The sequence below is a fragment of the Castanea sativa genome, chromosome 2 (assembly GCF_040712315.1).
Source record: "Castanea sativa cultivar Marrone di Chiusa Pesio chromosome 2, ASM4071231v1".
Classification (NCBI taxonomy): domain Eukaryota; kingdom Viridiplantae; phylum Streptophyta; class Magnoliopsida; order Fagales; family Fagaceae; genus Castanea; species Castanea sativa.
In genome coordinates, this window is record NC_134014.1 from 9,512,074 (window position 1) to 9,536,728 (window position 24,655).

General features: G+C 33.5%; 3 protein-coding genes across 3 annotated transcripts; 1 reads left to right on the forward strand and 2 right to left on the reverse strand.

Annotated features, from left to right (window-relative positions):
- Positions 1 to 3,042: 3,042 nt before the first annotated feature.
- Positions 3,043 to 4,981, reverse strand: LOC142626138 (peroxidase 5-like). The gene is made up of 2 exons (XM_075799924.1): positions 4,722 to 4,981; positions 3,043 to 4,060 (listed from the first exon to the last, which is right to left on the reverse strand). The coding sequence occupies exons 1-2, from the start codon at positions 4,929 to 4,931 to the stop codon at positions 3,290 to 3,292; spliced, it is 981 nt and encodes a 326-aa protein (XP_075656039.1). The 5' UTR covers positions 4,932 to 4,981; the 3' UTR covers positions 3,043 to 3,289.
- Positions 4,982 to 7,343: 2,362 nt separating this feature from the next.
- Positions 7,344 to 12,986, reverse strand: LOC142626034 (cellulose synthase-like protein D4). Its single transcript, XM_075799799.1, has 6 exons — positions 12,538 to 12,986; positions 11,702 to 12,091; positions 10,261 to 11,065; positions 9,464 to 9,868; positions 8,799 to 9,136; positions 7,344 to 8,319 (listed from the first exon to the last, which is right to left on the reverse strand). Exons 1-6 carry the CDS (start codon positions 12,984 to 12,986, stop codon positions 7,344 to 7,346), a joined length of 3,363 nt encoding a protein of 1,120 aa, XP_075655914.1.
- A 6,914-nt stretch (positions 12,987 to 19,900) lies between these two features.
- Positions 19,901 to 20,568, forward strand: LOC142624116 (protein RALF-like 33). Its single transcript, XM_075797627.1, has one exon. It carries the CDS (start codon positions 19,902 to 19,904, stop codon positions 20,361 to 20,363), a length of 462 nt encoding a protein of 153 aa, XP_075653742.1. The 5' UTR covers position 19,901; the 3' UTR covers positions 20,364 to 20,568.
- Positions 20,569 to 24,655: the final 4,087 nt, after the last annotated feature.

Sequence of the window (24,655 nt, forward strand, 5' to 3'; positions counted from 1 at the left end):
CTCACTCTCCCTCTCCTAGTTCTTCTTTTCCTCCACCCTTAGGACTTCCACCAAAAGCTTCCTCCTCCATCATATGGATCTTGTATGCAGGTATAATCCCTTTCCCTAACTGGTTTTTTATGTTGTCAAGATGAGAATTTAAGATTAAAGCATGATAGTAATTATTTAAATTCCCTTGAATATGTTTGAATGTTCTTAAATGTTCTTATGTGTTCTTCACATGTTCTTGGTTGTTCATCACATGTTCATGCATAACACTAGTTTTGATCTTAAATCCACATCAAAAATATAAAAAAGGTATTTGTTTCATAATTCTTTCAAATCCTTGAATCTAGGATATCACTATCCACACACATTCACTAAAATTTATTTTTCAATCCAAATGCGATGCTTAATGAATTGAATTAGGGTTTATCATATGCATTCACATTAAATTCAACATGCAAATTGATTGATAATATATTAGATGATATAATATGAATGTTGGCTACATAGTCTAGAAGACCGGTTTTACCGGCAAGGTGGGTGCCTAACACCTTCCTACCTTGTAACATAGCCTTTGAACTTAGATTAAGGGTTAGTAGATTAAGTACTTGTCTATGTAATTTTCAATTTATAGATTATAACTAGGAAACAAAGCTATGTACTTTATCTTAGATTGTATCTACGACCAAAGCCATGTAATTTCCTATGATCAATGTAAATTCATTTGCAAATCAATAAAATGAGGAATTTTTAAATTTTGGTTTTCTTATTTATTATAATAATTAAATAAGTGGCGACTTCATTGTAAAATCCTTAATTTAAAGGGAAAAATATAACTGGTTGAACCTCCATTTTGAGAGGCAATAACACGACTCCACCTATTTACGTGGATTTGGTTCAATAACATCAAAAAAAAGGGGGTCGGGGGTGCGGTCTTTCACATTAGCAAAAGTCCAAAACGTAGGACTGATTTAGGGACAGAATAACTGATATAATTATCCTAGGATTTGGCCTAAAATGAGAGTTTTGCTTTTGGGGCTGTTTTGCTTCTTTGGGCAATGTCACACATGGGTAAAAATCAGCATAATCTTGCATTAAATGCAAATAATTCTGAGATTGTGTTCAGCCAATGGGATTAAGGCTGGTATTAAGGAGGAATCCTAGTGCTGCAAGTAAGATTTGAACCCTAGAAAGTAGGATTCAACACCCCAAGCCAGGTGTCAAAGTTTAAGTCCACTTCAGAGGGTTATGCTGGAAATCCCTTTATGCCCTCAAAACCACATGTTCCTAAATTTTCCCCTTTAAGATTCACGGGCTTGGTTCATGAACCAATTACATACATTTTTATTAATATAATAAACTATTTGGTTGAGGATTTAATGAGCTTGGAGGTCTTAGTTGTGGTTTCCTTGAGTTGTGACCAAAACTTGGAGAAGAAGAGTATTTATTGCCCATTAGCCTTTAGGTGTCAGCCTCTGGTACTATTTATGTCAGAGTTGGCAGTGGGACTAGTGGCCAACTCTTAATTTGGTTTGAGAACTTAGTTGCTTCTTGAGGTGACCTCCAACGGAAGGCAAAACTGAATGGAGTTCTCCAGCGGAGTCAGTTTCCACACATGAGCTGTTTTGGCTGAGATTTCATGCTAGGCTTGGCCATGAGGGCTAAGTATTTTGGTAGGTCTCTGACTTGGTGGTTCTCTCCACTTAGGCCTATCCTTTTGCTTCCTCATTGTAAGTCCTACAAAATGGACAAAGCTACCATATATTACCATTGATTTTTATTCCACATGGGCTTTAGTTGTTAGTAGAAATAAAATGAATCCATGAGCTTTAATAAATATTTATAATAGGTTTTGGGTATTTATTTCTATGGGCTTTAAATAACAACTTGTATAGTTTCTCATTATTTTTGCTATGGATTATTTTTGTAAATGATATTTTCTTTGGGGCTTTTAAATAATGACCTTTAATATTTTTTGAGAATAATATTTTCCATGAGTTTTAAATAGAGGCAATATCCATGGGTTTCAAATAAAATATTGTAACAATTACAATAATGTAACAATGTGATATTCTCATGGTTTTTTTTAATATATTTTTTATCATAATATGCTTGTGAGGTGAATAATTGTCATGAGTTTTGGAAATAAACATAATGAATGTTGTGATGTAAGATAAATAGTGACCATGGGTTCTTATATAAATTCCATGGGTTTATAATATGGTTGAAATAAATAAATGCCATAGGTCTAAAATAAATAATCATAACTTTCAATGGGCTTTTATATTAGTAACACAAATTCATAATTCTTCATGGGCTTGATGTATGTTTGCCATGGGTTTTGGAAAAATGAATAGTGTTACATAACATAAATAGTTACCATTGATTTATAATATGGTATAAAATAAATAAATGTCATGGGTTTAAGATAAATAATCATAATTTTTCATGGGCTTTTATATTAGTAACACAAATTCATAATTCTCCATGGGCTTAACATATGTTTGCCATGAGTTTTGGAAAAATGAATAGTGTTATGTAACATAAATTGTTACCATGAGTTTTAAAAGATAGATTCCATGGGCTCTTTTAATATTATAGTAATAGGTTTAAGAACTTAAAGCACTGTTTATCATTGGACTTTAAGTGAAATACTTATGATATAGTATTTTGCTAAGAATTGATAACCTTGGGCTTTTTACTATGTAGTGCCAAGTAGCTAGCTTGGGCTTTTAATAGTGCCAACGTAAATTGGGCTTAGTTAAATAATTATAATAAAATTAGATAAGATATGAGTTTTTTAGGCTTTTTGTGATAGTTTATATCATGACCCAATTTAGATAATAAGATATGAAATATTTGTGGTTAACATAATAATAGGGCAAAAAATATTTGGGAAAGCCCAATAATTTATTAGTGGTGTTTGAAAATAAATAGGTGGTATGTTTCAAAAAAAAAAAAAAAGGCGGTACCTAAATAAAATTAGATATAAAAAAAATGCACCCTAACAACTATGAATATAGGCGGTTAGGTTGAACCATATGAATCATTGCTTTTGTTATCTTATTTTCTCTTTCCAATCTCTCAATCACTCAACAATTTTAACATAAACATTTTATTGCTCATCATATAAAATTATAAATGGACACTTTTACCAAAACGAAGTAGGCGAAAGCGGCCAAACCAATTCACACAGAATGTAAAAAACACACAATTTAAGTTACGTAGTCTAAACTGAAAAGGCAACACCGCAAACAAAAAAAACAAAATAAGAAAACATAGCTTATTAAGGGTATAAGATATTCTAATTCACCACCCTACAGTTCTTCCTAATTTCACCTTGTTTCTCATTGAGCACATCAATTGAACCCATGTGCACCATTGCAGCAGCAAACTTTGAAGTCCAAGCACTTGGATGGTTAACATTATTCTTCACCATCTTTCTTGTTAAAGAACTAATCCATAGCACTTGATCTGTAACCAATAGCCCCTTGTAACTTTTTAAGTTCTTATAGTAGTTGTTATCAAGACGGGTTGGTGTCGAGGGATCAAAAGGCACTAGAGGATCAAGTATGGTGTTTTTTGACGGTTTGGGACATTGAGATTTTAAGAAATTAGCATAAGCAGGATTCATGGAGGGATCTTGTGCATATTTTGCATTGAATGAATATAAACGTTTTGAGAAAGAAGAGCAATGTGAGTCACCAATAGAGTGAGCCCCAGAGAGTGTGACCATTTCCTCAAGTGACAACCCTTTTTGGGCAAAGTTGTTTTCCAATTGTGTCACATTGAAAAATGCATCAGGAAGATTTTTGGTTACTTCATCTATCAATGAGACCCTTCCATCAAAACGCCCTCCATGGACATCATAGTGGATACCACCAGCACTGAATACACTATCTCGAGCTGCAAAGGCAATTATGTCGGCACATGAAACTGTTTGTGGGCATTGAGCTTCTATCTTGGCTTTAGCTTCGTCGATCACCTCAAATCCTTGTACTCCTTTGTTTCCCATGCTTTCTTTCTCTGCCTTATTGCCCGGTTTGGAATCAAGCAAAATAGAAGCATCACATCCCTACCCCATAAACACAAGTGACACAAAAATCAAATTTGTTAGACCTTGAATTTCTATTCTAAGAGAAATTGATTTTTACAAGGCAAAACTAGCAATAAGTATGGATGCACTTTTTATTCTTTCCTTATAATTTTGTCATATCCGGATATGCATTAGTAGATGTCACCATAGAGGAAGGTGATTCTAATAAAAAATAAATAAAATAAAATTATAACTAAGTTGACGGTAGAGAGCTTACAAATTGACATGTCATCATCAACATAATAATTATTTTTATTCTAATGTTTAAAAGATGTTACGTAATAAAATTTTTCATTCAGATATACTTAGCATCTCTTGGTATTTGAACTTCAAAGAAAGAGATGGATATAGGCCATTAGAAACCTTATTTGGTTGAAAATTGATTTTTAACACTAAGCTTAGCATCTCTTGGTAATAAAATTTATCATATTCTTAGCATCTCTTGGTATTCAAACTTCAAGGAAAGAGATGGATATAGGCCATTAGAAACCTTATTGGTTGAAAATTGATTTTAACACTTCCAATAAGCTTAATCCAAGAGCTGGATTGATTTTATGAGCAATGGGATTTCTATAGAATTTCAAAGAGGCATATATCCTTTTTGTAACAAAAGGACAATAAAAGTAAACAGTATAATTACCCTTACAAAACAGTCATGGAAATGGAGCCTAATGAGGGCAGGAGCTATGCCAGATTCATTGACAAGTGCTTTTGTTACAGTACTCTTCACTATGGCCTCAGCTGATGGGCATGATTTCTGATAGAAACCATGCTTCAAAGGCACTGAGAGTGCAGGAGAGTTCAAAAGTATGGCAAAAAAGAACACAGAATAAGTGAACAAATTTGACATAGTAGCAAAACGGGAATATTAAACAAGATTGCTCTAAGAGAGAGAGAGAGAGAGAACCGTGTGGTGTGGAGGACACAAGTCTTGGCTAGTGCATTTTATAGTGACTCACCAGATCAGCATGTAGACAATATTAAATCAATTGTGGTAAACCATGGGAATGCTAATAGCTAAAGCAGTCAATTGTATTGAAGCTTCCTTGGTTAGATCGTTTAATATAAACAAATGACAACATGTAATTAACAATTGCAAGGCGTGTGCCCGCCACACGATTCCCTAATATTTTTTTAATACTTTTATTATATGTATAAAGACCGGAACCATATGAATTTCCCCGGCTTAACCTACTTTGAAATTACATTTATTGCAAATTTATTATAGAAAAGAATATAGAATTTTTTTTTTCCCTGAAAAATACAATACCCTTTTGATGTTTTTATTGTAACACTAGAACTCCATGTGATAATGTTTTGTGCATGAATCGCTAAGGATGCATTTGGATAAGTTGATGCAAACCAGTGTTTTAGGTTTAAAATGAGTTTTAGTAAAAAAGTTATGAGAAGCTGCTTTTGTGAAATGAAGTTTTAGGTTTTAAAAAAGTGCTTTTAGGCTTCTAAAATTCCTAACCAAACATACTTTAATTGTGTAAAACTTAGGGTATGTTTAGTATATGTGTTTAAACACATGTTTTCAGTTTTTAAACAACATTACACATATTTTCATACACTTTTTCACCCACACATATTTTAAAAAAAATTGAAAACTATTGTTTAAACACATATACCAAACGGGCCATTAATCTTTGGAGTTTTGAATTTAACACAATTTCTATACAATGTACTAAATGTAGACACATATCATCGCTTTAGCAATTATATTTACTATTTATTGTCAAAGATGTTTAACATTTTATACATAAAATAATATTAAATGCGATTGAGTGTTACTTTCAAATTTAAGACTTTTAAAAAAAAAAAAAAAATTAAAGAGAACGAAAGATTTTGTATATTTTTTCTTTTATAAAATTTAAGTTAGAATGCGCCAATGGTTTTCAACGAAAGATTAAAGTAAATTCAATAATAAACACAACTCGGTTGTCTAATCTAATATATTTTAAAGTTTCTATGTTGTTTTACAAAGACATGGTTCAAAGAAAACGCGTCGAGAGGCTATTGTTTATCTTTTTCTTCCTTTTTATTGGTATTATATTTATATAATCAAAAGCTAAAGGATTACAACTATGATGCATGTTACTAGAAGAACATTTTAGTCTACCATATTTGACTAGGTCTTCCTATATTAGAGAAAGAGAAGATTTCAACTCTACGTTGGAAATATCAAAAGGTGTAGCAGTACATTTCATTTGGGACCGTAGCAGTACATTTCATTTGAGACCATGGAAGTAATTTGTATAGTTCATAATTGTTTAAAATAAAATCAATGGGCTTGGATTACATATGACGACTGAGGTAGGCACTAAATATACATTATATATTCAAGTAACTATGACTTTAGACTTTAGAGGGAGGGGAAGAATGAAGAGGACACTAAAGAACTATGCATTACATAGTAATTGAGTCCATCACCCTTTGTTTTCTTCTTTTGAGAAACAAGTCAATCACTTAATTATATGGGTATAGGAAGAATAACTCTGGTTGTATCCAATAATTTCACAAGAAAGATGGACTAAAATCATAACGTGAGAGTTGGCAACTTATTTTACAGGCCAAGTTCCTTTTGATTTGGTAAAGGGGTTGTAGGGATTTGGTTGAAATTATTTTCAGTCATTGCAATGAAACAAATGCATGCTAGGCCAACAACTTTTTAAAGTAATCATGCAATACTGTTAAGTTAATGACAAAAAAGTGTAGTTTTCGATTAACTTAATTGATAAAGTTTCTGTTTGTTATATAGTCCATAATTCATATGAAATTTTATCCTATTTACACCATAAAAGAATAAATAAAATAAAAAAACTCATTAGCGTTTTGAAATTATTATGAAAATAAATCATATTTGATTGTATTCATAATAGAAGAATCTGTAATTGAGAAGTATTAATACTACAATATATTTATTGCAGTATTTCCATGTTACAAAAAAATATGTTTGCCTTAACAAAAATTATGTGTGCAGATGTATTTGGAGTGGAAGTCCTTGATGCACACACCGGGCAAAATGTTTGATGATGTTGTCCTCCATGCATGCATTACATATACAACATTGTCACAATTGATAAATAAATAGTTTTTTCTTTCTTTGAAAATTCTATAGTACCACAAGAGAACAAATTATGTTATACAACCATTACATATAATGCCCCTCTTATATATAAATGTGTGCTACTTTAAAGTGTTTGTGGATCTCCTTGCTCTGACAGAGGCATTGCATGTAATAAAATCCATCATTTTCTCTTCAAGGGAATTGAAAAGTTGAACCACCTGTTCCTGTATTAGAATCATTTGTGGCTATCTGGGGTGGATTAATGGAAACCCAAAGCAGAGAGAGTGTGATTGCAATGAGACCAGACCAAACAAACACAATTGTTGGTGTCTTTCCTCTCCTCCCCATCAAACCTTTAGCAAAAGGGTACAAATGAGCCAACACCCAGAAGCTGAAAAATGCTCCACCAACAAACTTACTCCACTGAGGAACTGTGCTATACACTGTCCTTGAAAATGCAACAGCAATTGCAATGATATTAACCATTGCAATAACGATTGGTGGGATCATCAATGAGGTCCACTTCACAAGGTACAAGTCCGCAAAAGCGTCCTCAATGTCCTCTCCTCCTGACTTAGAAGTCAATGTGAAAGAAATATCAATCCCTGCAATCACTTTTAGTAGGCCTTGTACCACAGCAGCCAAGTGAGCACTGGTCCCGGAAATGAGCCAAAATTGTTCATTCCTCCACCACTCTTCTAATGCAATACCAGACCATTTCACCTCTAGGATAGCTAGACCCATGAGGCATAGGGTTATGATAAGCAAGTAGATCAAGAAGGCCACACTTAGAGTTTGCACAATGAAGTAACCAGAGAAAAGTGAGAGTGCAGGGAGGAAGCAATAGACAATGAGGAATATGGAAGTGAAGGGGTAGACACCAACATTAAGGTAAGCCAGGCGTTGGAGAAGCTTGAGCTGCCTAGAACCTAGCAAAGGATTGTTTCTAGAGAAGAAAATCTCAACAGAACCAGTGGCCCAACGAAGCACTTGGTGAAGCCTATCAGTGAGGTTAATTGGAGCTGAGCCATGAAATGCATCACGCTTGGTGACGCAGTACACTGAATGCCACCCACGGTTGTGCATTCTATACCCTGTCACCACATCTTCTGTGACTGAACCATAAATCCATCCCACACGGTCACCCCATTCTGTCTTGTCCTCATACCTGTCACGGAAATGGTAACATGCAGTTTCATCATGTAATTACTTGTTGTCTAGGCTTTTTTTTTACCACAAAGGTAGAGCTAGGGGATAGAATAAGTATAAGAAAACAACATTTTTCATAATTTTTGGTAAGGCATGTTGTGATTGGTGTATGATAAAAGTGGTGTAAGTGGTGAACCATAGGAAAATGAACATTAACATTTTCTGGATTCCACTAATAAAAATCCACTAATAATCTACCGCTACCACTAATAATCACACACACACACACACAAACTATCTCATTTGTAAAGTTTTCTTGACCCTTTGCATAATTAATTTCTGTTTTATATGATAATGTGTTTGGTTCTTACTCAAATTTCGATCAAGATTGAGGAACTGAAATTATTGGCACTCATGCATTGCAGAGCATGATTCTGATAGTAAGATTCCAATCACATGAATATAATATAGTAATAATTGAAAGGCAGGCAGGCATACCAGCAGGAAATGACAGAGACAGCTTCAGCAACAGCGGCAGCATCAAGAGGATCACGCGGGGCCCTGAGAATACCAGGAGGCCTTCCATACTTAACTGCAGAATGATCAGCAAGGGGTCGGCCGTGAAACTCAGCAATGGGTATGGACTCAGCCAGCAATGTAGAATTTCCAAACCGCTTTGGCAGATGATTCACATCAAGTTCAGGATCAAAGTCATTGGGCTTCAAGGTTTGCATTTCAGTCTCAGTACTTTGAACAATCTTGTCGGGTTTTGGTGGGTCGAAACCATACAGTGCAAACCGCCTGAACATGCAGCCAGTTCCCACATAAACTGGACCCTGCATATTCAAATATGATTTTGTTATAATTTTCAAACTTCTTGGCCAAATCTTTTTTTGAAAATAATAAATAAAAATAAAGGATAGGGTTTGTTCCGTAGACATTTTTCTTTATCATCTTGCCAAAACACCAATTGAGATTTTATAGAGGCAATTCAATCTAAGTGCTATTCAATAGCTATAGATTTGATCCGTTGAACTAACTGAAATCTACTTTAATAAGTTAATTAAACAGACGTTGAATAAGTTGTGCACACACAACGTCATCCTCCAACCAGTCTTGTGGGAGGAAGTCTCAATCGTGACATGGTTCATATAGTGTCATACCTGAATACCATCAAGGGCACGCATGTTGCCATCAAAGAACACAGTATTATGGTTGGCATATCGGTCAGAAGGATCAATTCCTTCAAATCTTTGAGGGAATTGAATGTAGCAAATGTTCTCGCCTCCACGATCCATCATGAAGCACATTCCTTCGCGGATAGCTTTGCAATTGAAAATGTAGTGATCACAGTCAAGATTGAGAATGAATGGGCCATTGGACAGGATGGCCGAAGCTCGTACCAAGGCATTCATGGCACCAGCTTTCTTGTTATGATCATAGCCCGGCCGTTTCTCACGTGATACATATACAAACATAGGGAGGCGTATGTCCACATCACTGAAGTCTATGATCTTCTCATCTGTCCCTCCCATTAGTGGATCACTACTAGGGGGCTTCAACATCACCTGTGCATTGTTTAGTACTTGAAAGTCAGGGTTCTAGGTATATGATTCATGAAACAATGAAATGATAATCCTAATGGTATAATAATAATAAGACAACACAGTAATGCACAAATAGTAGTAATAAACATGAGTGACATCAGGAATTTTACCATATAATCCATTCAAATTGATGCGTGGTCAATTACATAAAAGCAATTCAAATATCTCTTATGTTTTTTGAAGTAACACCAATCATATTCATTGCTACATCAAATTATAAGTGTATTTATAATAAAATTGTAACAGGTTTAGTATGTTCCAATAAATAAAAAAATTTGAAGTTCATATGCTGGTAATTGAAGTCTTCCACTTAGCAAGCAAAGAAAGAGTGATTAATCTATGCAAGCTTGTACCTGAAGAATTCCTGCATGGTCACCTCTGGAATGTTCAGCATAAGGTATTGACCAGGTACCAGGCCAGTGTGTTCCATCAGCCATCCATGTGGCTTTGGGGACCTTTATTGGCTCCCCAGGTTCACTTCCACTCTCCCTCATATGCTTCAACACCTTCATTTCCTCCCTTGCATTGAATGCTTCTGATCTCCTCCTAATCGAGTCTGTAAGCCCATTGATCCTTACCTTAAACTCATCAAACTCTCTCTTGACCTTCCTCCTATCCTTCACAAAATCCAATCTGCTTTTGTTCTTAGTTGGGTCAACTTTCAAGCCGAAGTAAGTCTCAGGATTCCTAGGCTCAATATTATGTTTTCGACAAAATGGAACCCATAAATCAGCAAAGCTTGCAGCCTCAGCCATTGCCTCAAATGTAAGGAGTGCCCCTCCATCATCAGAAACATAACATGCTAACTTTTCCACAGGAAAATCAACTGCTAGAATTGAAAGAATGGTACAAGCTGTGACAAGAGGTGGTTCTTTTTCAGGATCAGCTGTGGACACAAATAAGTCAACACCAGGAAGGTCAGAGCGGCCTGTGGGATTGGAAGGTGATGGCATATCAAATTTTTCACGTAGGACTTCAAGGTCAGTAGAACGGTTTACTGGGCAGATCTTAGGAACTTGGTCAAGGATCCATGAGAAGGCAAACCATATCTCACAAATTACTGACATGAACCACAACCATACTGCATCAGTGTTTGGATTTGTGAGTCTCCAATGCAAAAAGAAACCCAGCACCACTAACCGAATAACGATCAACAACCTGGGCAATGTTTTAACTCTTTGTCATTTAATAGTACATGAGCTTGATACAATATTAGGCATAAGACAACAACTTTCAAGCCAGATATTTTCTTTTTTATTTGTGAGATTTTCACTTAAATTTTTTGTTATATTTTGTCGATTGCTAGTAAAAAATTTAACAATGGAATCATCAAATTGTCTTGACCTTCACAAGTAAAGATGGATTTACTTAAAATCAAATTAATAAGATTTTTTTTTTTCACATCAATAGCATATAAAGCATAGTATAGAAAATAAATAAATAAACTTATTTATCTAAAATGTGATGTGTGATAAGGCTTAAGGCTAAGAGAAAAATAGAAGTTTAATGAGGACTTATTGGAGAAGAGGTGCTTTTAGAGATAAAGTGAAAGTGTATTTGTGAGTAATTTTTCTTTTGTATAAGATGAAAATATTTTTTTAAGTTATAAAGAAAAAATAATAATTTATGAGAATATATATTTTTTATATGTACATATGATATAAAAATATAACACTAAAATTGAGGCTTTCTTCCATTTTGGACCTTGTTGTAATGTCATATACATTTAAATTATTCATTTTTTCCCCCAGAGGATAACAAATAAATTAAAAATGTAACTTGCATGTAATTTACCTGTAGGGGCTTAAGATGGCTGTTGGAATTGGCAATCTTCGACTTAGGGGCTTCCAAGGCTTATCCATTGATTCCATCATGCCCCCCTTGAAGCCATTATCATCATCATCATCATACATGTCATCTTGGGGCCAAAAAGCATTTCCAACTCCATAGGTGCCTTTTGTCTCAAACAACCACCTGTTGTGGTCAAATTCTCCAGTTTGGTTCCTCTTCATCATAGACATATTTTTAGGATCCCTTTTTGACCCACCTGGGCCTGGCAATTGCAGTGTTCCATTTGAATAATCTTGTGGCTCATCCTCATCTACTTTGTACAACTCCTTGCAACCTGGGCATATACCAGTTTCTTTTTGTGCATCCAAGTAGCAATCTCTACATATTTTGAACCTACACAACACGTTTTAATTGAATGTTATCTACTCATTTTATTCCTAGCTAACAATCTATATATCCTTGGCACATTAGCCTTTCTGGCATTGCAAGTGGAGGAAAAATGATAAGGCCAAAAAAAAAAAAAATGGCGTTCACCTTTGTATTATTAAGAAAATTGCGATTTTAAAATTGGGACAAAAATGCATTTTCAAATCCCAATTCAAGGGGTGCTATTTTTTAAAATTGCCAGATTTTTGCATTTTCATATGATAGATTTTCACAACTACGCTTTTCATAGATTTTACCAAATGCTCAATTGCGTTTTTTTTAAATCATGTTTTCAAAATGAAAAATTTTAAATTGTTTATTTTTTTTTCAAAAACTCAAGCTTTCAAACAATTGACCCAAAGGGGCACTAAATATGCATAAATATATATATACATATATAGAAGAGCACATACCTACACTCACAAGGCGTAATATCATGTCCCCTTTCATCCTTCATGACCTTACCATCACAAGCAGGCATGGCACATGCTGAGCCCTTGGCTCCAGCCATCTGAGGATGAGTCACCTCCGACTCTATAACCTTGTCCATGAGATGTGCTCGCGTCACGCTATTGAATCCCCCCGTGAAAAGGGAATTCGACACGTATTGTTCTTCGGCCTTGGCTGCCACGGACGTATCCATTGGCTGATTGTCCGGCGTGGGAGGAATGTGCACGGTGTAGTTCATGTAATCGGCGGATAACTCTCCTGACATATCAAGGTCATCTCTTGAAAGACTAACATACCTTCCACTTGAAGTTCTTCTTGCAAATTTGACGGTTTGTGAACTACGTTGAGACCCATCAGAACCTGCAGGGGTACGTAAATTTTTCTTTGATGGTTGGGTAGATAGGGACGCCATTGTAATATCTGAATTGCTGTTATATCATGCCAATGTTTAATCACATTTGCATGGAAAAGTTAGACAATAACCTTATTTATTGTATTCTAGCTGATATAATTGATAATATTTTTCAGGAAATGCATGCACAAGGCTTTTTAAAACTCTTCTAGATCGACAATAAAGTGCCGCTTGGGAAGATGTTGAACTAGCACGTGAGGAACAGAAAAATATTGGGTTACATTAATTTCTAATAAAATTGTTCTGCATGCATTCCAATGATTGGAAAAATTCGTAAGGGAAGGCAGTAATTTGTGTAAAAAAAAAAAAATTGTGATTGAATCAGGCGTGGTGGAAAATTAAGCTGTGTATTTCATCAAGTTTCTTCACCACCAACGTTGGAGAACAAATGTTAGGAATTTTGATTGGAGAGAGAGAGAGATGTTGGAGTTTCCGAAGAAGATGAATTAATGGTGAGAGACCAAGTCTTAAAATGACTATTTTTAGAATATCACACTACGGGTTTTAAGGACTAGTGCGTGTTTGTTTGTGGAGGTGATTAGAATAGTTACCCTTCACACCATTTTTATAACAATTTTATAACAAATTTTAAATGATAAGTTGTTATTGGTAGATAAAAAGTGATGTCAATGGTGGACCTACATTAGAATCGATAACAATTTGACACTTAGAATTTTTTGTGAAATTGTTGTGAACCTAACATTACTCGTACATACTTCCCACGCTTGTTGGCCATATAGTTTTTCTTGTTTCTGACTTTTTTCCTTTTCTTTCTTTTTTTTTCGATCTCTTCTTCTTTCTCCCCACCCTCACCATAAATTGATAAGTTATATACCCACTTTGTTGTTTTCATTCATTACCATATATTTTTATATAAAAAAAGAAAAGAAAAAAAAAAGACAGTGGTTAAGTATACCTAAAAATGTAAATATTTACTTCTTCAAAAGTGTTATACACAGTCTGCTAGGTTGATATAACTCAAGAAACATATGACATAGAGAAAATATCTTATGAGATATCTCTTTCATAACATGTAGGATCTACACATATTATAAGAGAGATACTTTATGAAATCGTCTCATAAAATAATTTATAATTTTTTCCTGACACAAACATAGAGTGTAGTTGTTGGGGCCTTTAATTACCAGACCTATTTGAAATGGTTGTTTGTAGTCTCTATAATTTTATTGCCTTTTGAGAGGATGCCTTTGTTTGGTGGGGTTAAGTGTGGGTGATGAAGCCAAATGGGGCGAGGGAATCTTGGGCTAAAAAAGATGTTTGTCTTTGTTTCTTATATATGGTAAATGCACATCTATAGGATAGTTCAAACTTCCTTGAGCTTTTTTTTTTTTTTTTCATCTTTTTTGAGAACCAAATTTCCTTGAACTTGTATTACATACAATTGATGACAAATTGTTTCTGTTTCACCCGGACTAAAAACACGTAGGAAAGTTGTGGTTCATTCGTGGCATCACTTTATCAATACACTGTATCGCTTAGAGAGTTAGAGGTGACAATTTAGAGTAATTATACAAAAGAAATCTTTTCTCGCCTTTTGCTTTTCCCCCTTTGCATTATCCTATGAATATGATGAATGATGATGTTGATCTCAGTTATTTCACCCACAACCAGCAAGATTTTCCATAACCATACGTAATAATGGTATTACAAAATTACATTAGAAAAAAAAAAAAAAAGCTCTTTAACTTTATCATTGCTATGACATGAGTAATAATATTAGGACTACATACTTTGCCACAATTGTTTTACATGGTAAACTGTGAGTGGTGGAAGAAAATTATGAATTCATGTTATAGTAATAAATAGTCATTTATAGTCTGTCACATAGGACAATTACGTTAAAATACGTATTATTAGCATTATAGATGACATGAGGAATTGAGATTAAGGATGCTTAAATAGATATGACAACCATAAACTGTGATTCCTTGGAGGTGCACTTTTCCATGTTAGAGTTGAATGAGTCTCACTCTCTCCCCCATACATATTTCATGGAACCTGTAAGAAATGTACCATTGCTGGATGACTTGGATTTGAGATGTTTAGCAAAGTTGTCCCATGGACACTACGGAGTTTTTGAATCTGTCTCAACAAAGCAGAGAGGATGGTGTGGGAATTGGCTATTTGTTCTTACTGAAGGCTCTACCAAGTAGCAATGAGTGGGTTGCCTATGATTCTGAAGCTGAAAAATGGCATCCTCTGCCCAATATTCCAACTATCCATGCGAACACCACAGTTTTCATTTTACATGCAGTGTTATGATCCCTTGACAGACAAGTATGTTTATATGTACAATTTTTTTTATCTATGTCGTGCTCTTTAAACACATTCCGGTAGCTGATTAATAATTGTCAATTGCTTCTTCGTTTCTTTTTAGCAATTGCTTGCAGGTGCATTCTCACCTCCATAGTAATTTGATGCATTCAATAACAAGAAACTTTCCCAAAAATTTATTGAATGGTGTGCACACTAGTTTTTTACAGATTTAAGTTTCCTCTTTTTCTTCTTCTTTTTTGACAATTTATTTTTAATTATTTTATGACGTGGAACTTTACCTAGGTAAGATCTTTTGGACTCACCCTTAAAGAGTAAACCACAGAAAAACAAGAATAATTATACAATTCTTAAGAGTACAAGAATGATATACTTTCTCTTCTCACATAATCGTAAATCCTAATAATTAAATTTATGATGAAACTTACCATTTATGTAAGAGTAGAGAGTTTGTTATTATTGTACTCATAAAGTGTTGTATATTCTTCCTGCAATTGAACCAGGAAAGAAAACCGAATCCAACATTGCGTGTCATCAACTAGGCAAAAAGGTACACTAGAATAAAATCTTTTGTTCCACTCTTTAACTATAGAATTGAGAATGCTATGCCTTTTTTTTTTTTTCTTTTTTTTAACTTTGGATATTTTATAATGAAAGAAAAAATAGAACTTATGGCATGTTGTGAATAGTAGAGCATAAAATGGAACACTCAAAATGAAACAGATGATTTTCTTTAGGCATACAATACACAAAACCATTGTTTACTCCTCAATATTAGTCATTTATTCTATTTTGAGAACTCCTAAAATATGGTATGTTTTGAAAAATAAATGGACATTTATGATTTCCTCAACTATTCCTCGTCAATACCAAATTTTCATTTTAATTTAATATAAAGAGGATAGTTTTAAAAGCCAATAAATTTTTTTAAAAGATGATATATAAAATATTTCCTTAATTTTTTTTATAAGTGCAATAGAATTTGAACTTATGACGGTCACTCTATGATGAATAAAATTTTAAGATATCATAGAGTTTATATATATATATATATATATATATATATATATATATATATATATATATAAATTTGAAGACTAAAGTTTAATTTGGTCCTTAAAGTTTGGGGTTCTTTTCATTTTGACCTTTCTTGTTTGATTTATTTATTTTTATTTGGCCCCTTAAGCTCATTTTGACAATTTTTTTAAGAAGAAATTTAATTTGGTCCTTAAAGTTTGGGGTTCTTTTCATTTTGACCTTTCTTGTTTGATTTATTTATTTTATTTGGCTCCTTAAGTTTGTTTTGACAATTTATTTTAGCCCCTAATGAAAATTAAAATTTTGAAAAGTAAAGGGCAAAACAAAAAAACTGAAACAAACATGAAGAGCCAAAATGAAAATTTTAAAATGTAAGGGACCAATATGAAAATGAATCAAACATGAAGAGTTAAAATGAAAATTTGAAAGGTGAATGGCTAAAATGAAAACAACCAAAAATTTAAAGGTCAAATGTGTACTTTAGTCAAATATGAAATTATAGGATCTACTTCATGATTATTACTTTATATCACTAGGTCAAGGTATCAATTGGATTTTTCAGTACGGGTGGGATTCGAACCCAAATCCTTTATTCAATGAAAGAAAACCACTATTTGAAAATTAGACTGGACTGATCAGTCTAACCGGTTCAATTGGGAACTAGACTCTATCAGAAGATTCAGAACTGCCGAAGCGGTATGGTAAGAACCGAAAATTGGTATCTTTTTCAGTTCTTTGACTGTTCAGGATTTTAAAACTATACAGAAAATTTTACTAGTTGAGTTAAATTGACTAACCTTTAAAAAATTGAATCTTATGGAGATGACCAACAGGATGGAGGAGTATTTGACATCTTATTACAAAACCATTATTTTGTATTTGTAGTTGTAGTTTTGCTCTTTGATCAATAGATCATGACAATATTTTTGCACTTGATATCTTCGTAAACTTTTCTATAGATACTGTACACGCTACACGGTAAAAGGATCCACAAGACGGTCGGTGGTCTGTTCTTTTATAAAGTGCGGAAAAATTCTGCTTTATACTATGTCACTAACCCATATTTGTTTGCTTTAGTTGCTTCGGTTGAAAGATACACTAAATTTTCCACACAGCCTTTATATAGACTATGAGATATAAATACTATACAGTGGGATTTAGTGTAATATATTGCAATTCCAAATCACTTAGGTATAAGCCGCCTGAATGGAGCTGAACATTTAAAACTCCGTTTGATTTGGGTGAAAAGTTGAGAGGAAATAGGAGACAAAATTAAAATAGGAGATGTTTAGTTTGAGTGACTTTAGCGGGTGGGAGAGTTTTCTCCTTGGGCTCGCCACTTTTTTATACCCCAAAATACGGAGAAAATGAGGGAACTTATGTTAATTACTATTTTACTCCACTTTTTTCAGGTTGATTTTTTTTATTTATTTAATCTTTGAATTACACGTTTGACATCAGTTTTTTATTCCCTAGTTCTAGTGTTTTTTCCTAATAAAATATAGAGTCCGATTAATCAGTGCTTTTAGGGTATTTGTTAAATGACCATTTTAAAAATAAACAATATCTCTTCTCTCGGATTTTCAAATCAAGATTTTTTCACAACAGATGATGTAGAAATTATGATGACCGTGAGAGCCATTCTTTTCGCTCATGAACTTGGTCTCTCATCAATTATTCTTAATGGAGACTCTGAGGTGGAAATCAATGCTTTTAAAAGTGAAGATAAGTCTCTTGCCTCCTTTGATCATTTTCTTGCCTCAGTCCAATCCACTATAAATGCCTTCTAAAATATCTCTTACTAGTTACTGCCGATCATGACTAATTTTTTAAATAAAATTTTGATGTTTTCTTCAATAATTAAAAAAAAAAAAGTCCTTATGATTTTCAATATATGTGGCGCAATTGATGGTTCAGAAATACATGTACACAGCTACTATCTTTATCAAACTTCAAATAATAACAATAATAATGAATAATACTAATAATTGTTTGTAATAAAAAAAATAAAAAAGGCTTGTTTGTAATAAAAAAAAATATAAAAAAAGGCAACTGTGTCTGTGAGGTCTTTTGCCGTTTTGCGAGCGAAAGTTGCTCGCGTTTTGGCCGTTCATACTAATGAAGAATTTGATTCTTACTTTAAAAAAAAAATATATATATATTTGAGGGATAATTCTTACTTATTATTTTGATGTATTTGCAAAAATTAGTAAATTACAATCTCTCTCTAATTAATATATATATAAAAATGCTACGTTCACAATATTTTTACAACATTTTTACAACAAATCACAGGTGGTTAGTTGTTATTGGTTCAAATTTTAATCTAACACTAAAATGACTTTTTTACCCCAGCAATAATAACTAGTAATAATCTACCACTTAAAATTTGTTGTGAAAATATTATAAAAATATTATGGACATATCATTTCTTTTATATATATATATATATATATATATATATATGTATGTATGTATGTATGTATGTATATATATTTGGAGTCACATAAATTAATAAATTAACCTCATTTACGGCACAAAACGCGCTAGAAGGCTAGAAGCTGATAGCATACAAACTGGACCCAACTGAGAAATGAGAATCATTCCATTGCAAAATACAGCTACTACTTGCAAAACCAAAACAATATTTTTTTATTGAAGAGTAATTCTATTTTTTAGGGTGGTTTTGAAGAGTAATTTTAGTAATTCTAATAACACAAAAAAGTCACAATTTTTATCACAATTATCTCACTTAATTAACTATAATTATTTTTTTATCAATTTTATATAAATTCACAATTTTTTCGTCGCTGCTTTGTGGCACAAAACGCGCTAAAAAAGGCTGGTATAGTACAAACTGGACCCACATGAGAAATGAGGAAAATAGTAATACAGCTACTACTTGCAAAAGCAAAAGATTTTTTTTTTTTTTCTTTTTTGAGAAGTGGAGTAATTTTTTTTGGAGAATCAATACGTGGAGTAATTTTAGTAGGACCTAAAAAGTCATAATTTTATCGCAACTATCTTATGTGAGACTATAATTAGTTTTCTATCATTTTTATATAAACTTACCATTGTTTCGCTACTACTCATAATTTGCTATATAAATCGCTATTGAAGAAGTTGTACATTTTTTTGTGATACTAGATTTTTTTTTTTTTGAATAGAAATTTATCCCATTTACAAATGGATTCATCAATCACCATATGCCACACTTTTTTAAAACGCTCCCAATTGTCACACTCACACATTGGCTGTCCACTAACTGGCCTAATTGTTAAAACAGCTCATAATTCATTGCATCATTTAATTTTCTCACTCTCTTTTTCATCATTTTGGGAAGAGACAAATGCAACAATTTAATGAACCAAAGAGTCAAAAGGTGAGATTAATATTGTTAGTGGGGTGTGCATAAAGTCATTGACATTCTTAAATAATAAGCAAGCTAAATCAAAGCTACTTCATGCTTCAAATTTTAAAGTCAAGTGGCAAGTCTTTGTAAATAAACCTCAAAGCCAATGTCATTTCCTTACCCCAACTGTCATTTATAAACTTTATATATATTAAGAGCCTCTCCCAAACATGTCCTTCAAATTCCTTTTCCATTCTCTCCAAAAAACTGAAACAGAAGGTAAAGGTAACTCACCTTCCAAAATGGGAACCTCAAAGCTGTGCAGTTTTATCCTCGCGATCCTAGCCGTCCATCTCGCGCTCAGCATCGGCTCAACCAGGGCCGTTGATTTAAGTGGCGGTGGGGACCACTTCCAGCTGGGCTTCGCCCCGATTAAATCGGAGTGCCGCGGCTCGATCGCCGAGTGTTTGCTAGCTGGCGGGGATGACGAGGAATTGGGGTTGGAGTTCGCTATGGACTCGGAAACCAACCGGCGCATCTTAGCCTCGAGGCAGTACATAAGCTACGGTGCGCTGAGGAGGAACACTGTCCCCTGCTCTCGACGTGGCGCGTCGTACTACAATTGCCGAGCTGGCGCTCAAGCAAATCCCTATAGTCGCGGGTGCAGTGCCATTACTCGTTGTAGACGCTGAATTTTCATTTTATTTATTTTTCTCTAATTAAAATATTTTTATTCTTTTTTTTTTTTTTGGTGTAATTTTTAGTTTCTAAATATATGTTTTTTTTTTTGTTGAGAAAAGTTTCTAAATATATGTAGGTAACCTCAAATTACAAATTTCTGTGTGTTATTTTATTATTACATTACATATTTGGAATAAGGTTGAGATTGTTGTTTAATTTTACACAATTTGTTTCTTTTTTTGGGTGAATTTTGTTTATTTGTCAATATTATTGTTAATTTGTTAATGATTATCATGTGGGATTGTTGAGAATGATTTTTTTTTTTTTTTAATTTTATTATTTTGAATTTTTGAGAACAAAATAGTGATGGGTGTGATAAGGAACTTGAGGTCGGTATGCGTTGTCTTTGTACAGTTGGTCAAGTTAGGAAGTCATTTTCTGTGGTTTTCTAGATGGGTCTAAAGGCTCAGGCTCTCTGCTCAATTTTTATTTTTCCTTTTATTTTTTCTTTTTCTGATGGTGCAAAATATAAATAAGCGGGTTAATATTTTAAATTAAAGGATTTTTTTTTTTTTTTGTTAGAAGGGCTAGTATATATATATATTAGATTAATCGGAAATATAAATAAGTATATTTCGAATGTTTGCCGTCTTATCTAAGACGAGAAAATTCTCCACCACATCCGGGTGATCAAAAGGTTACAAAAGCAGATTTCAGGAATTTTCATTATCTAGGAAAAATAGTTGTGAAAAATGTTCTAGGTGTCAATCATGACTTCAATTTGCCTTTTTCTTTGAAATTCGTTTGCTTCATGCCATGGATAGCAATAATCTTTAAATCGACCAATTTGACATAATTGTTGTTCTCTAAGTGTTCGAATTCAGAATCTATATCATACCAAAACTTTAACCAATTGGATCATGACCTTGGATGATGTTAATGTTTCCTTAATTTGTGGCCATTAGATTTTGTGGAATCTAAAAAAGAAAACCTTCACAAGCTTATATTGTCCCTTCTTTTCTTCTTCCTGTTTTTTATTCTTCTTTCTTTTTGACTTTTCTTTAAAAAAATGTGTACATGTAATTAAGGAATGAACAAGAAAAGCTGGAAGTCCTTGTATGGCTTTATACCTACATTTCAAGCTAGTTTTACACTTTCACTTTCTAATCAATTTTGGTTTTTCTTATTCTATCTTTTGCAAGAATTTCAAATGTTCTCTCTTTACTATTTTTTTCATTAATAAGTTGCACATTTTAATGAAGATGACATTATCTTTTTTACGTTTCCTCTACCAATAGAGGAGGTGTTATTTGAAATTCAACTCAATAGCTTAAGGATTACAATATGTAGGTTTTACTTAACCAAAAACAAAACCTTTCTTCAAAATCACGGACCAAAATTTGTGAAAATTTTTTCTTGAAAGACCTTGAATAGAATTTGACCCAAAAAAGTTAAAGAAACATTGGGCCCAAATGCATCAAATTAATAATGGTTTGTGGGAATCTGATTCTGTTCTATAGGGCTCACATGCATCCCCTTTAGCAAATCAACATCAATGATTGATTGTGACACTCACTAAATGGGTGTCACTTATCAGAGCTTTTTGTGACACAATTTAAAACACGCCTCAAATGTCGTTGTCGTAACAGCTTAGATTAACTATAAAATCTACATTAATACCCACATAGTGGAGGTCCACACGTACAATGCTTTCATTTTAAAAATAATAATAATACTTTTCCTAATTTTCTTAAATATGTGCCATATTGAAGTACTTCAATCCAATATATTTTACTATTTCATAATATTCCTTTCTAGGAGCTTCCATTCAGTGGTGCCAGGTTGTCAATGGCCCAGATCGTAGATTTTTTTTTTTTTGGGGGTAATTCTAGATCATAGATCTACCTACATTATACAATCACATTGAAATTGTAATGAAAAAAAAAAAACCTAAAAAAAGTATAGAAATGTTTTAATTCTTCCAAATTTTGTACCATCTACATATAGACCAGACATCACATATCAACATTCAATAGTGGGGGGTGGGGGTGAATTGTACCATCAAGTAAAAATCAAAGCAAGAGGTATTGAAGTCAGAAAAAACTTAGATAATCTTGGAGCAGTGCTCTGAGACTATGTAAGAATTGCTCATTGAAATTTGAAACATTTATACACTAAAATTAGTTGATTTCATATTCCTCCTTCAAATCATAAAATAAAAAACAAACTAAATCTTATTATGCTGAAGGGATTGAAAGAGAAGGTGAAATTGTTCTAGATTTGTATTTCCACCCCAATTTATTGAAAAAAAAATCCTTATTTAGGTTGGAAATTACAACCTGTTGTTTTACAATTAAAAAATATGTATATGTACTTTATCTAAGAAATGTCAAATGTGAAAAAAATAAAAATAGATCTAAAATTTCACTGTGCAATCTATTCTCTATCCACATTTGTGGAAGGCACAATTGTTAGCTTATTAATGAAGTTTTCAAAAAAAAAAAAAAAAAGAAGTTTTCAACAAACCAACCACCCCAACCTCACCCTGAAAAAGGGCTACTCAATGTTAATAATGTCCTTAATGAAGATGTTGAGCAAAAGTTATATATGATCTGACTATACTTAAGCAATACCCTACAGAAACAAAATAGATTTTCATTTTTTTTATTGATAAGTTGTATGCATGGTTTATGAGTCTTGAACCGATGACCTTACCCTCTATCTTACTATTAAGGAACGAGGGGCAACATTTGAGCATGAATTTATTGGCCAAAACAGACAGAATCGAAATGGCAAAGAACAAATGGAATGATTTCATTTTATTAAGGTGTCGCATTAACAAGTGACGTAAAATCATATCAAATGATTCAATTTCAATTAAATTTCAGATTAGTAAGTGATTCAATATGCAAAATAAGAGAAATGATGGAGTCGGACATTATCATGAACCTGGATTGCTGAAAATGCCAAAAATAAAATCACCATACTAAGATCCACTCATTTTTAACAACTTAATTTCGCATAGCTGTGCAGGAACTCACAAACCTGCCATATCAAATAATAGTGCTCTGTTTTGATTCAGCTGAATCATGCCCCATCCTGCAGAAAGAAATAGAAGAGACACTACCACATAAAATGTCGGCCAGAGTACCAAAATGATTATTGAACGAACTCATCTTTAGCCAATAAAGGTGAAGTTAATGACTGATTTAGTGATGTAGGACAACCTAAGCTTCCCACCTAGATTAGTCCCCACCATAGACCTTAAGCTTCCCACCTAAGCTGTTTGGATTTATCACCAAACAAACACAATGCAATTTTTGTAAATAATCTCAATAATAATAATAATAATAGTCTGTAAAATGCAAAAGGAACTATCTGGAGTTTTATATACAACTTTCAGGAATCACAGTAATAAAGATAAATTCTCCTAAACAAATTCTAAACAATCTCAAATACTAAGAACAACCACATTAGTCCGTTTAAAAATTTTCATCTATTTTACACTAAAACCTACTTTTTCTATTTTACACTATTACATTTCCAAAACACCCACATCAATTTATCTATTTTACACATCTATTCTAATTAAATAATATTATTTTTTATTATTATTATTATTATTATTATTATTATTATTTATTATTACTCACTCTCTCACCGGTTCCTCTACAAGTCTACATATTTAATTTTTCAGCTCTTTAAAAAAAAAAAAGCTCTCTCAAGTCTCACCCGTTCTGTATCCAAAAAAATCCTCACCCATTCCTCTCCTTCCCTCACTCTCTCCCTCACAGCGCCGTCACCCAGCCCGCCGTCACCGCCGATCCAGCTCACCGCCTCAGCCCTCCACCAATTCGACCTCCCTCTTTCCTTCGCCCCTCCCTCTCTCCTCCACCACCGACCATTCGCCTCCCACCCCTAACCGACGAGCCTTCGCCTCCCACCTCTAACCGACGAGCACCGATCTCCCTAGCTCCAATCCACAAGCACCGATCAGATCTGAGATCTCCCTAGCTTCGATCAGGCTCCGATCAAGTAAGACCCATCTCGGTTAGATCTTCCTAGCTCCGATCAAGCAAGACCCACGAGCTCTGATCCAGTCAAGCACTGATCGTTTCACAAGCACCGATTGTTTCGATCAAGCACCAATCTGTGTTTGTGTATCTCTGTGTTTTTTTTTTCTCTTTTAGAGCAAGTGTATCTCTGTGTTTTTTTTTTCTTTTTCTGAGCAAGTATATCTCTGTGTTGATTTTCTGTATTGATTTGTTTATGTGGATGTGTTTGTGTGTGGGTGTGTTTGTGT